This window comes from Hyperolius riggenbachi, chromosome 5, assembly GCF_040937935.1.
Source record: "Hyperolius riggenbachi isolate aHypRig1 chromosome 5, aHypRig1.pri, whole genome shotgun sequence".
Taxonomy (NCBI): domain Eukaryota; kingdom Metazoa; phylum Chordata; class Amphibia; order Anura; family Hyperoliidae; genus Hyperolius; species Hyperolius riggenbachi.
This window is the reverse complement of record NC_090650.1, coordinates 20,757,881-20,772,176: the sequence shown is the minus strand read 5'-3', so window position 1 is coordinate 20,772,176 and position 14,296 is coordinate 20,757,881. Positions and strand designations below refer to the sequence as shown.

At 46.1% G+C, this 14,296-nt stretch overlaps 1 protein-coding gene across 1 annotated transcript; it reads right to left on the bottom strand.

Moving 5' to 3' along the window:
- Positions 1-3,557: 3,557 nt before the first annotated feature.
- Positions 3,558-14,274, bottom strand: MRPL55 (mitochondrial ribosomal protein L55). The gene is made up of 4 exons (XM_068235168.1): positions 14,075-14,274; positions 11,728-11,841; positions 8,446-8,647; positions 3,558-3,776 (listed from the first exon to the last, which is right to left on the bottom strand). Exons 2-4 carry the CDS (start codon positions 11,772-11,774, stop codon positions 3,624-3,626), a joined length of 402 nt encoding a protein of 133 aa, XP_068091269.1. The 5' UTR covers positions 11,775-11,841; positions 14,075-14,274; the 3' UTR covers positions 3,558-3,623.
- Positions 14,275-14,296: the final 22 nt, after the last annotated feature.

Genomic DNA, 14,296 nt, shown 5'->3' with positions numbered 1-14,296 from the left:
CGCGTCCGCCGCCGCAGGGACTTCGGAGGTCTTCGGAAGCACTCAGGCTTCTGAAGACGGGCCGATCCATACTATGCACGTGCGAATGCGTCATAGAGGGCGCTCACACTGCGTAGTAAGGAGCGGCCGCGTCATCGGGAGCCCGAGTGCTCCCGAAGGCTTCCGAAAGCTCCCTTCGGCTGCGGAAGTGGCAGTATTTGACCGAACTGGTCGAATACTGCCACAGGGGATCCTGCGCGGGACCGGGCACCGGGAGAGGAGAGGGAAGGCTCATTAGGACCGAGCCTTCCCTCTCCTTAGGTGAGAATCTGACTTTTTCTTTTTTTAAACGGTAAACATTCACTTTAAACAAGGTGGAGGTGGCTTACTTCTCAACTGACACTAAAGGATTCTGCAAGAATGATTTATCATTTCTGGGAGCTTCTTTCTTATTGTCTCTTCTTAGGCAAGTATCGTGTACACTCAGGGCCGGTTCTAGACTTTTTGCTGCCTGAGGCTAACTTGTGAGGATGCCCCCCTTGACCCCGATTTGGAATGATCGCACAGCACCCAACAATTTACTCTGCTTCATTTAATGTTCTCACATGACATGCTGCAGCTCAACACAATAGCACACTGGCTGGCTGTGAGTCTGTGACAAACAAACTGCTCACCCTCAGCCACTCCATTCCTCCTTAGCCCTCCTTTTCACGGACTGTTGAGTTGTGTGCTCAGCAAATAGTTACCACGCAGAAGTAAGCAGTTATCATGCAGCAACAAGCAGTTAGTAGGCAGAAGTAAGCAGTTATCATGCAGCAAGAAGCAGTTACCAGGCAGAAGTAAGCAGTTATCATGCAGCAAGAAGCAGTTACCAGGCAGAAGTAAGCAGTTATCATGCAGCAACAAGCAGTTACTAGGCAGCAGTGAGCAGTTGACAGAGTTTGAGAGGCATTTCACTGCCTGTAAACAGTTCGTGGAAAGGAGGCCTCAGTTAAGAGAGCAGTGCCTCTTCCTACCTTCTGCTGTGCAAGTCAAATGAAACACTGCTGCTCTCCTTCCTCCCCCCTCCTCCCTCACTGTCAGACTCCTCACACAGCACAACAAGCTGGTTTTCCCAAATGATGACCTCTTCACCTCGCTCTCCTCCTACTCTGACTGCATGCTGTAAGTGTAAACACAGTACAAACATGCTGTCCCTGTAATCTCTGCGCCTGATGCAAATGTTTCACCTCGCTTCATTAGAGAACCAGCCCTGGGTACATTTTACCACAGGATCCGTTGACATGTCCATTTCTGTGTTCCGTGATTTTGACAAAATGTTTCACTTCTCACAGAAAATGTGTGAGCCTTACTGCGTTACTTATAATGTGTATGTTATAATGTGTATGTTATTATGTAGCCCAGTCATTCCTCATTGTTCAAGTGCGTCTCCTTACACTCATATCCTAGGAATGTACGCTACAGAGTGCATTAGGAAAGCAGAAGCCATTACAATGCAAATGTGTGACCATGACCAATGAAGACAAGATACAGAACATTTATATCACGCTTTTCTCCTGGTGGACTCAAAGCACCAGAGCTTCAGCCACTAGGGTGCGCTCTATAGGCAGTAGCAGTGTTAGGGAGTCTTGCCCAATGTCTCCTTACTGAATAGATAAAAGAAGAGCCAAAATGTGTCTCCTGTGTCAGAGGCAGAGCCCTTAACCAGTACATTATCCAGCCACTTGACTCAATGAAGAACATGGGCAGTGCGTTTGCTTGCGCTAATGCGTTTCTTTGTTGCGCTTTGAGCATAGTGTGGATGAGGCCTTATGGGTTTTTCACTTAGGATGCACTTTTGATTTTCGACGTGGTCTATTTGTGAAATACAATATGCCAATTACTGGAAGGCGGACACTACATATTCATACATATCAAAAAAGAGGTGAGATAGAAAAAGGTGGGTATGACCCGATTGAGCACAAATCACATACAATTAGTTACTGTAATAACCTAATCAACTTTATTAATCCAAATCTATAGAACAATAAAACACATCAATTAAAAATGTGCCCGCCCCGCACCCCCAAACAGGCCTCCCGCCCCGACCTCAAACCCCTGCCACTACCCCACAGATCCCCTAAAAAGATGATGTAAACACTAACTGCAAGATATATTATCATATGGGTCTATATCATTGAAAAAATTACTGGACGTCCAGTTAGCCCAAGTTGGATCCAGAAATTGTATGGATATAAACCGCAGCCAGTACAAAACTTGGTTAGTAGCATGCAGCCAGTCTTTAAGTGGATGATAAGCAGATTAATGCAAGCAAGGGGATTTTCCAGCCGGGGAAATGCAAGACAGTCACATGAAATTACTTCAATCTCAGAACATAATCTCCAGAGATATCAGGCATCGGATAAGCAAACTGAGGCACATTAAAGCTAGCTGGTTGGCATAACACTGAAGCACATGCAGGGTTCAGGCCAAGTGATATAGCTGTCACAAATCCAGCTGCAAGTTCACCAAGAGGCTCAGTGTCATCGGTTAAACACCACTCACTTGTATAATGGCTTTGAGAAGCAGTCCACATACATAAACAAAAGCCATGCCCGTGGGGCTGCTTACGTGTCCACAATGGATGTCCTGGTGTGCCGTGTTGCTAATTGTGATGTCCTCCGAGATAAATGCCTGTATTGAGTAAGTATCCGACTAGTTGTCCGGGTAGGCAAAGTTTCTATCCGTATAGAGATTAATTCCTGTATGGCTGGGACACCGGACTGGCTGTAGAGAAGGCAGAGGCTTCTATCCGTGCGGGGAGGGAGACAGCATGGAGGCCGGGACGCTGCACATATTCATACACCGACCAACATTGTGTGATACGGCCAACGCAACTTTTGGAAATAATTATTATCTGCTCTTCTTATAAAGCCATAATAATAATTAAAAAAAACATACTTACCTAAGGAGAGGGAAGGCTCTGGGTCCTATAAAGCCTTCCTGCTCCTCTCCTCATCCCCTCGCAGGCTCCTCCATTTAACCTCCCCAGCGTTCAATTTGCCCAGGATCTCTGTGCAAACCGTGATAAAATGTATTTTTAAAACTTTTTTTTTTTCCTGTAACTTGCCAAAATGTGTCAAGCAAGGGTCTAGTATACAGTGCAGGAGAGTATTGATGTGTATGCACATTTATACTGTTCACAGCATGTTTTTATGGACGGACAGATCTGTCAATACCGCTAGGGAGGTTAAATCTCCCGCCACGGTAGCCCGAATGCTCCTGAAGATGGGCGGCTCTGTATTGTGCATGCGTGATTGCGCGTGTGAGAGAGAGCAGTATGAAGCAGCCCGTCTTCGAGAGCCAGAGATCTCCTGAAGTCTTCCGAAGCCTCTCGCAGTGGAAGAGAGCAGTCTACTACCCATCGGTTGGAGACTGCTAACAGGGGAGTCAGCGCAGGAACGACGGGACAGGGACAGGAATAGGAAGGCTATATACAGGACCCAGAGTTTTCCTCCTCTAGAGGTAAGTATGTTTTTTTGATTGTTTTTTTAGCTTCAGACTCCCTTTGACGAAAATGTAAAAAGCCACAACACCTGCACAGTAAAAAGAAAACCATTTAATCATTCAATTTCAGTACAGAACACGCAATTTATAAAACGTCTTTATTTTTTCTTCCAGAACTTCTTGTATTGATCCAGGCTGTCGCCAGTGAAGGTCTCGCTCACTTTCTTGGCCTTGTCTTTCTTGGCCCCGTCTCTGAGCTTCTGTCGAGCCTTCCGCTCCTGCTCAGACAGGGTGGTGATGTCTATGGGCATCTGCGGGGAGAGGCAAACACAGCACCCTCGTCACTTAGGAGTATGCACCATTCCTGGTATCCATAAAGTCAATCTGTAGCCGGTCACTTTGTCCCTATCTAGCAGAAGACTGTATAGTGTATGGCCTGTTAACTCCTACCCTTGCTACTATGGGTGATCAATGAGATGCAATTTTTTTCCGAAATGATGCAAATTTTTATGCAACTGTATGCAGTTTGAAAACGGACCAATTAATTTAAACCCAGATTTAAATTGATTGGTCCATTTTCAAGCTACATATAAATGCACACATTTGCATATCTGTGATCATCCCTACTTGCTATGGGGATTCTTGGCCCCCTGGTGGCCTTATCGTCTGGCCTCTACACAAGCACTGATGCCACGTGTGGGGTGGGGTGGGAGGAAATAGAGGCAATAATGGTTTGATGGCCATACATCAGGCGACTTGGCAGCCGATCGACCATCCGATTCGATTATTATAATCGGATGAAAATCAGTGCCACCAAGTGCATACCCAATCGACAATGCAACCAATTTCAGGCCAAAATTGATTGTGTATATTGGTCAGACATGTTGCAAGATGTCGGGTTGTCGATCAGGTGCGCAGGGATAATAGCGAGCAATATCAGGATGTGACGTCACACGCACCACGCCAGCAGCGCGTATAGGGCTTAATGAAGTGCGTCAGATTCGGAAGACTGACGGGCACCGCGGCACAGGACAGGTAATGTATAAATGCACAGATACAGGCACACACATTTATACACTAGTGGGCAGTGGCGGGCACAACCGATTCCCAAGAAATGTCATGCTGAAATTAATCGAGAATCGGTCTGCTGTGTATGGGCAGCCGACAGATTTCTCTGTAATCAGATTTGATCAGAGAGAGTTTTGTCTCTTAGTCAAATCTTCCCATCATCTCTAGATGTATGGCTATCTAGATTATGATTTTAGGGAGGAACTGTAACTCAGGATAGAACTTCATTCCAATCAGTAGCTGATCCCCCTTTCCCAGGAGAAATCTTAACTTTTCCCAAATAGATCATCAGAGATGTCTTTGTGGCTGATATTGTGGTGAAACGCCTCCCACAGTGTGATGTCAGGGCCATGGCCTTGGCTGTTTCCTGTTTGTGAACCTTGTTGCATTGTAAACAATAACAGCTGTTTCCAACTGCCAAGCAACCAGTATCTCTCTATGTATATAAGTGTGTATATAAGTGTATTACATTGTTAGATGGCGTGTTTATAGATGAGGGCAGTTTTGTGCTGTTTTTTTTTTCCATGTCTGCCAGCAGTAAAGATGCTGTCCTGCAGACTGACTGTGATTTGAACAACATGAATGACTTATACATCAAGTATCATTTCTTGCATTTCTTGACCTATGTTCCATTTTTAACTCACTTTGTAGTGTCTTGATTTTTTTTAACCCTTTTGCTATTTTTCAGTAAAGTTCCTCAAGTGACCCAGAGCACAAAGTACAGTGCCACCAGTAGGGTGTAAGTTTCATCTTCTGTGCAGAGCCATCACCTGCCCCCGCCCATCCCCTCCTTTTGCTTCCTCCTGTGCAGAATAGCGATGAGGTGGGTGGGGCTGGCTCTGGGGCTCACAGGAAAAAAAATTGGAGCCCTCACTCAGTATCTGACATTAGCACAGTTGGTCAGCATTCCAAACCCAACCAGACAGGTGATTTAAAAATGAATAATGCAAAAATGGTTCATGTGCAAATACTGTACATGCTTTTAGTTCAATTGTTTGGTAAAATTTGACAGAACCGACAGGTTTTGGACTAGTCCATCTCCTTGTGGGGGATTCTCTGGGCTTTCTTTGTTTTTGAAAGCATTTCCTGAATGGCAGTTGCTTAAAGTCTTACTGCCAAAATACTGTGCAAGCGAGCAGGGAGGCTGGCTGGTACCTTACTATTTTGGCAGTTAGACTTAGCAACTGCTGTTCAGGAAATGCTTTTTGAAAACAAAGAAACCCCAGAAAATTCCATCATGAGGAAATAACCTGTCAGTCCTGTCAGATTTCAACCGTTTCCTTTTTTCGCCATAGTGGTCCTTTAAGATTTCAGTAAATTATTGTGTTCGTATAATATGTTTTCTCCACTGACTACTCCAGTCTTCTGTACCTTAGGCCTCGTTCGCATCGTACGCGCTCCTGTGCGCATTTGGATTTTGCCCGCAAGCGCAGAGCTGATCCCATCACTGTCAATGGATGGGACCAGCAGCGCAGCGGGTAGTGGCGCAGAAGTATTGAGGCTTTGGAGTCCTTTAAAGTGGATCTGAACTCTTGCACAGGACAGAAGGAAAACAGAGAAATCCACTCTATGTGTATTTAGAGAGTTTAGCCTGTCTAATCCCCCCTCATCTGTGACAAATCACTACTGTAATTTGATCTCTCATCCACATCAACTCAGGAATCTCCTCTGCCACTGCAGAACAGCTAAATTTTAAAAAAAAAGGATGTTAACAATATGTCTGCTTCCATGAAAGCAGAAATAGACACACTGCAGACTTATTGCAGGATTTGTATCAGCTGTAACAAAGAAATGTTTTTCTTTAAAGGTTATTATGCTGCTGCTTATCTTTCAGAGCAGAGTGGAAGTTCTGAGTTCAGGTCCACTTTAAAGCCTGAAGACCAGACACTATTTTTTGCTCTTTTCTTTCTCTTGTGTTACAGGAACGATTCACAGCAGATTCTGCAGAAATGAGTCATTATAGGAGGCCTGCAGGGCAGAGCTGGGGAATGGAATGTGCTGGCTGCATAGTTTCCAGCCTGGTTACTGACAAGCCTGCTGGCGATCCTGGGAGACAGTACCCCAACATAAGGAGGCTGACATGTCTGCTGTGTATCCAAACGTGTACAGCATAGCTCCCTCTTTTTTCCTCATTTGTCCCTCTTTCTATATAAATATATATTTATTTCTCTACTAAAAATGTGTTTGACTCTAAACTTTATTCCCATCCTTTAAAAGGGACACTTAAGTCAAACAAAAAAAAAATGAGTTTTACTCACCTGGAGCTTCCAATAGCCCCCTGCAGCTGTCCGGTGTCCTCGGCGTCTCCCTCCTATCCTCCTGGCCCCGCCGGCAGCCACTTCCTGTTTCGGTGACAGGAGCTGACAGGCTGGGGACGCGAGTGATTCTTCGCGTTCCTGGCCACAATAGCGCCATCTATGCTGCTATAGCATATATCATATACCATATAGCAGCATAGAGGGTGCTAATGTGTCTGGGAACGCGAAGAATCACTCGCGTCCCCAGCCTGTCAGCTCCTGTCACCGAAACAGGAAGTGGCTGCCGGCGGGGCCAGGAGGATAGGAGGGAGACGGCGAGGGCACCGGACAGCTGCAGGGGGCTATTGGAAGCCATAGGTGAGTAAAACTCATTTTTTTGTTTGACTTAAGTGTCCCTTTAAAGACACACTGAAGTGTGGTCAGTATAAAACTTTTTTCTTTGTCAGCTTTCAGGTTTACTTTGACTACTTCACAGTCTAAGCCTTGTTCACATCATACGCGATTCCGGCACATTTGGAAGCGCGTATGATGTGGTGACACGCAAGAACGGCAGAAGGGCATAGAAAGCCCTTCTGCAGTTCACATCAAAGGCGCTGCGCAGCAGTACTATGCACTATGCACTATGATGTGCTTGCGTACTGCTGCCTGCATTCTGCCCGCAAGCGCAGAGCTGACCCATCACTGTCAATGGATGGATCAGCAGCACAGATGGCGTGCGATCGTTGTGGCCATCTATGCTGCATAGATGTGAACGAGGCCTTAGGCTAGGTGAACACTAGGCCCAAAACGCTATGATTTAGCGGGGAGGAAGCGTGTGAAAACGGATCCTATGTTATGCACTTGCCAGTTAAGACCAAACAGAAGGCAAGTGGAACACACAGTCCCAACAAGCATGATTTTTCCGAAGACCGCATACGCTGCAAATGGCCAGAGTCAGTGCAAGCCTATGGCAAGTCATGACTGCAATGGCATGGGGAAGGAGGGGTTGCAAATGCCCCAGAATGGAAACATCTAGACAGAGGCTACTGTCTCCTGACCTGACTTGTCCACCATATTTCCTGAACCCTGCCTGACCCAGACTTGTACACTAATGCCTGAACAATGGCCTGCGTGACCTTAGCTTGCCAACCATATTGCCTGAAGGCTACCCATCCTCAGCCACAGTGCTGTCTATCTGCTGATCCCCCCCCCCCTCCTTTCCTCGACATGTGACATGATGAGATATTTACACAGGATATTAGCCCTACTAAGAAATTATGTGAAGTCCCTTTCTGTTTTCCAGTACAGGAAGAGTTAAAGAAAACTCTTGAATGGTTATCTGGTGGTGTGTGTCTGGGGGGGGGGAGATGGGGTTGGGTATTGGTGTTCTGCTATATCTGGCTGGGGGAAGTTGAGGGGGTGGGGGGAAGATACATAATAATATGACTTTGAGGAATGGGGGTCACAGCAGGGTTTTGCTGTAGATGGTCCCAGACGGAGGATTTTCACTGGGGGACCTGGAGATGATAGAGACGTCCCTGGATAAACTGTCCAAAACTGATCAGGAGTGAATCAATGACATAGACAGCAGTGTTGAGATTACTGAAAATGGATTGAACCTGCTGGGAAGATGACCTGTGTATGGTCCTGGATGAGAGACGAGCGGGCTACTTACAGTCAGCACTCTCCGCGGCTCCTTGTAGTTGATGGTGATGGTGGAGCCGTCGGGCTGCACTAGCAGCACAGGGTAGGTCCTCAGGTAGGTGGCCCTCCCAGAACGCCCTGTACAGGTTCTGTTTGCGTTCAGCAGTGGAGGGGAGGTGTGCAGCTGACAGGAGGCGGGCAGGAGAGTCCTCGGAACGGCAGACCGCAAACAGCTGAGGAAATATACAGAATACAGCGAGATTATAGAGGAAGAGAGCAATGAGATGCAGCACATACTGCAAGCTACAGAGGCAATGTACTGACTACAGGGGGTCAGGAACCTTTTTGTCTGAGAGAGCCATAAACGCCACATATTATAACATGTATTTCCCGGAGAGCCATAGAATATTTTTCAAACTGGGACAGAGCACATGCACAGCAGAGGGCTCACATCCCTGTTGCCATGGTGATGTGTATATAGCTGATCCGCCGGGCAGCGGAAGTGTCAGACACGTCTTCAGCTTCTCTTGGGTTTCAATTCGCTAGCTGACTTGGGAGTTGATTCACTTTGTAGGAAGAGATCCCCACACTTTGGCCCAATAGTTGCCTGGCAAGTGACAGACAGCCTATTGGGCCAATCAAAGTGCGGGGATCTCGTCCTACAAAGTCACCTGGCCTGACAGGGTCCAGAGTGGGACAATTGGAGCAGCCGTTCGTTTTGGGGTAGCGCGAGTAAGTTAGTAGTGCATGCTACAGCAGTAGCGTGCCTACTCTGAAAATGTTACTTGCTCTGCCACACTAAGCTGTGCTGCTTCAGCAGTGTAGCTTAGCCACTTCAGCCTTCAGTCGTTTTCACTTTATGCATCCGAGCAATGTTCACCTCCCATTCATTAGCCTATAACTTTATCACTACTTATCACAATGAACTGATCTATATCTTGTTTTTCCCGCCACCAATTAGGCCTTCTTTGGGTGGTACATTTTGCTAAGAGCCACTTTGCTGTAAATGCATTTTAACAGGAAGAATAAGAAAAAAAACGAAAAAAAATCATTATTTCTCAGTTTTCAGCCATTATAGTTTTAAAATAATACATGCCTCCATAATTAAAACTCACGTATTGTATTTGCCCATATGTCCCGGTTATTACACCGTTAAAATTATGTCCCTATCACAATGTATGGCGACAATATTTTATTTGGAAATAAAGGTGCATTTTTTCCGTTTTGCATCTATCACTATTTACAAGTTTAAAATAAAAAAATACAGAAATATTTAATCTATACATTGATATTTAAAAAGTTTAGACCCTTAGGTAAATATTTACATGTTTTTTTTTTTTTTTATTGTAATGTTTTGTTTTTTTATATATATATTAAACATTTTATTTGGGTATTTTTGGGAGGGTGGGATGTAAACATTAGTTTTCTAATGTAAATGTGTATTGACTTATTTTTTTTACTTTTAGTTGTAGTTTTACTTTTTGGCCACAAGATGGCGGCCATGAGTTTGTTTACATGACGTCACTCTAAGCGTAACATACGCTTAGAGAGACGCATGGGGGGCGTAACAGCCAGAAAAGCGGTCACTTTTTCTGCGGGAGGAGAGGAATCAGTGATCGGGCACCATAGCCCGATTCACTGATTGCCTGGCTAGCAAACCGCGGGCCAGGAGCGCGCGTGCACGCGCAATCGGCCGCGGGAGTGTGCGGTCGCGCACATGGCCTCCTGGGCGTAGCTAGTACGTCCAGTAGGCCAAAGTAGTTAATGAATCAACCCCTACTGAATTGTCTGGGAGCCAGATGTAGCCATCAAAAGAGCCACATCTGGCTCCCGAGCCATAGGTTCCCTACCCCTGCACTACAAGAACAGCAAATGGTTTATTAACAACCGCCTCCGTGACACCCATACACACTACAGCTATCACCAAACAATTACAAACATTATAGTCAAGAAAATGCTAAAGCGTGTGCACAGCACATGTCCACATAGCAAGCACCTGATGCAGTGCTTCCCAACACATCATGCCAAAAGTTCAGATATCCGTGCTGGCTGCTACAAAGTCAATGAGATGCAAATTCTTCCTAAATTATGCAACTTTTTATGCAAACGTATGAAGTTTGAAAATGGACCAATCAATTTAAACCCAGATTTCAAGATGCATAAATTTGCATTTAAAAAAATTGCATCAACTCAGAAGAATTTGCATATATGTGATTATCCCTACTAGAGAGTGGCTGTTACTGCTGATAACTTAGTGGGGGCGACTAGTAGGAGGCTATTACTGCTGCTAGCGTGGCAGCTACTAGTTAGTGGCGGCTACTACTTCTGGTTCAGCGGCACCGCAGCTTCTAATTGGTGGCTGCTGCTGATAGCGGCTGCCTAAATATGCGCAGAGTGGTGCTTCTCTATGCATGTCAGGCAAATGGCCAAAGGAAGCCACACCCTTTCTATATAAAGGGTGTGGCCTTCCTTTGCTCACCATCTAGTCTGTGGAGACTGGGAGTCGCGACAGCTGGAGAGGAGAAATTTCCAACGCACGAAAGGGGGGGGGGGGGGGGTGGAGGAGTATAGTGGCATTTAAATTACGGGCTGGGCAGAATCATCGGAATCGCGAGGCGGATTTCATCTGAAAAATATTGGGAATCGGTCTGCGGTGTATGAACAGGCACCAGATCCGATCAGGGGGAGATCTATCTCTTGGTCGATCTGCCCTTACATGGCTAGATGTATGGGCACCCTTAGTTCTTAGCTCCTATCTAAATCTCCACTCCAGCTCCTTCCTCGCCCAGCTACTCAAACTACGCCATCTACAGGCATGTGGAACCACCAGGGCTGTGGAGTCGGTACAAAAATCATCCGATTCCTACTCCTCAGTTTATGAAACCACCGACTCCGACTCCAGGTACCCTAAATGGCTCCGACTCCTTCGTAAAATGCTTACCAGGGCTGTGGTTTTGGTACAAAATTCATCTGACTCCAACTCCCGGTACCCGAAATTGCTCCGACTCCACAGCCCTGGGAACCACAATCACATGGTTCATGTTATAGGAACGCAGATCCAACTGCGATCCCTGCCACAGGCTGTCAGTCACTACAGCTGCATGGCTATGGCAGGGATTATAGTCAAGACACACCCCTTGGTACACGGACCTATCGGATCCCATGTGACTGCAGTGGGCGGAGTTCAGACTACCGGGGAAGATTGTGAAGGAGGGATTGTGAGGAAGCGTCAGGCTGCGGGCAAACCATGCTCCAATTATTTTGTTATCTCCAGTTGAGCTGCACATATATACAGAACATCAGTCTAAATTACCTTAGCATGGAGTTGAATGCTGAAGAGCTCTTCACCAGGGCACCCATAGTGCCCCCGTTAGTGCAGATCAGTCACTGACCAATGAGATTGGCACCCCTTGCAGCAGTCAAACACCTGAAACACAAGAAAGAAAAAAAATGACATCAATCAGCATTCCCCATCACACAGCAACGTCCCCTGCCAGCAAAGACTGTTCAGTTACACACTGCCGTTACCCCTAGCAACCAGATCTCATCTTCTAAGTGACTGAGCGCTAAATAACTGGATCATTCAGATCCCTCCCTTTTCACGCCTAACACTAAGAGCTGTGGTCCCACTACATCGCTTTTAGCCCCGATTTTCAAATCACCAATAATTGTCGGGGATTCCAAAAGCACTAGGCTAACTAAAATCAATAGAGCCAACAGAGCCAAGGCTGTGGAGTCGGTACAAAAATCTTCCAACTCCCAGTTTATGAGACCTCCGACTCCAGGTACCCAAAACTGCTCTGACTCCTCAACTCCGAAGCCCCGCACAGAGCAACATCCTGCACGGTTTTTGGAGAAATCTAAATAGAGGAAAGTCATGGTCTAAAATCGCTTTCCTCTAAACAGTGTTCCCCAACCCTGTCCTCAAGGCCCACCAACAGTGCATATTTTGTGAAGATCCACAGAGGTAGTTAATCAGCTGAGCTCTGCTGAGACACTAATTACCTCACCTGTGCATGTTTGTGGTTTTCTGCAAAACATGCTCTGTTGGTGGGCCTTGAGGACAGGGTTGGGGAACTCTGCTCTCTAAAACACTCTGGAAGCACAGCGTAGAGAGTGATTTTGCAATCGCAAGCAGGCGTTCAGCCTTAGAGGGGGCACTAGTCTAGTTTAGAGAACCCAGCAGGAAACGTCATAGTGGAAGAGCAACCACTACAGCACGAAGCGTTGTGATTGGCAGAATAGTGTGGAAGTCGTGTACTACAACTTGCTCCACCCGGCTAGTTTTGGTGAGCACCCGGCTGTCATCTGCTCACCTCCTTCTCTGTTGTAGAGAAGCACCAGCGCTGCAGTCTCTCTTCTCGCCCCACCCAGCTACTTTTTCATGGCACCCCGCTGGAAAAAATTCTGGGGAGAACACTGATTGTAATTGGCCAAATAGTGTCGGTGTAGTTTACTGCAACCTATTGAAAGCCTAGTAGTTCGAGGGGGTGCCCTCCATGCAATCACGTTCGAGACAGGCAAAAAGGGCTCTGGAAATTTGGGTGCACAATGTGCCGCCATAGTCTATAATGTAAATACGCGCTAAGCGCTATATCGGCGCTCAGACAGAAATTTGGAAGCTGTCAACAGACAGTGCCCAAACTACTATTAAAACAGTGTAATTTGTCCGCCAGCAATGGCTTGAAGCCGTAATAACGTATTTACCTAGAGTCCACAGCAGCCTGGAGGGGGTATAGTGATTAACACTGCCAGTACCTTTGCAGGAGCAGGGTGAGACGTTTTTCGGCTTTACCCTGCGCCTTAATTACATGCACTAATCAAGTCACTGGAAGTGCTCTATGAGGATTCCTGCTGGGTCCACTAAAGTAGATTAGTGCCAGTACAGCAACGAAATTTTCATTGGTTGATTGTCATGGAGAGATGGTTTGGAAATCTAGTGTTAGTACAGGTGCCTCCCATTGGAAATGACAACATCACTATTAATCTGTCGTAGGGGGTCAAAAATGACTTATTATTTAGTATATATATATATATATATATATATATATATATATATATATATATATATATATATAGCGCCGACATCTTCCACAGCGCTGTACTGTGTATATTGTCTTGTCACTAACTGTGCCTCAGAGGGGCTCACAGTCTAATCCCTACCCAGTCGTATGTCTATGTATGTATCGTAGTCCAGGGCCAAATTTAAGGAGAAAGCAAATTAACTTATCTGTATGTTTTGAGGGTGTGGGAGGAAACCGGAGTGCCTGGATGAAACCCACACAGACACGGGGAGAACATACAAACTCTATGCAAATAGTACCCTGGCTGTCCTTCGAACCAGAGACCCAGCAATGCATGGCAAATGTGCTAACCACTATGCAACCATGGTAAAACTAGCTAAAGTCTATTGCTGTAGCTCCACAAGCGTCCTCTCTCTTCATAGGACAAAACAGACTGCTGGGCAACATGTCTGTACAACCCTCATCCCTAAAAAGTTTTCCTCAGGCAACACATTTTGAAAGTGTGTACATAGGGGCGGGATTATTCTTTCTCTAAGGTAGGGAGAGAGAAAATGAAGGAACTTATGTGACCCTGACACAAAAAAACACCACACATCACACACAGATACTAATGACAACGCTGCCATCCCTACTCACCCCTAGAAAAGTCACAGCATGCCGTCAGACACTCGTGACGTCATCACTGTGCGCCGCAGGTTTCCTTCTCACACACTATCTCTCTGTGTCTGCAGTAAAAGCAATAGGCGGCCATTTTTATGAAGCTAAGTACCGCAACGCTCTTATTGAGAAAACGCAGGGAAAATGGCCGCCGCGCTGGAGACAGGAAGCAGCGCGCGGACCTTGCGGACGCGGGATGGT

What these genes read in the sequence shown, in the direction of transcription:
- MRPL55 (XM_068235168.1), bottom strand. Translation starts at nt 11,774, where the DNA reads ATGGGTGCCCTGGTGAAGAGCTCTTCAGCATTCAACTCCATGCTAAG. An exon ending in GCATTCAACTCCATGCTAAG is followed by an intron (nt 8,648 to 11,727) that starts GTAATTTAGACT and finishes ATATTTCCTCAG; the next exon opens with CTGTTTGCGGTCTGCCGTTC. An exon ending in AGCCGCGGAGAGTGCTGACT is followed by an intron (nt 3,777 to 8,445) that starts GTAAGTAGCCCG and finishes CTCTCCCCGCAG; the next exon opens with ATGCCCATAGACATCACCAC.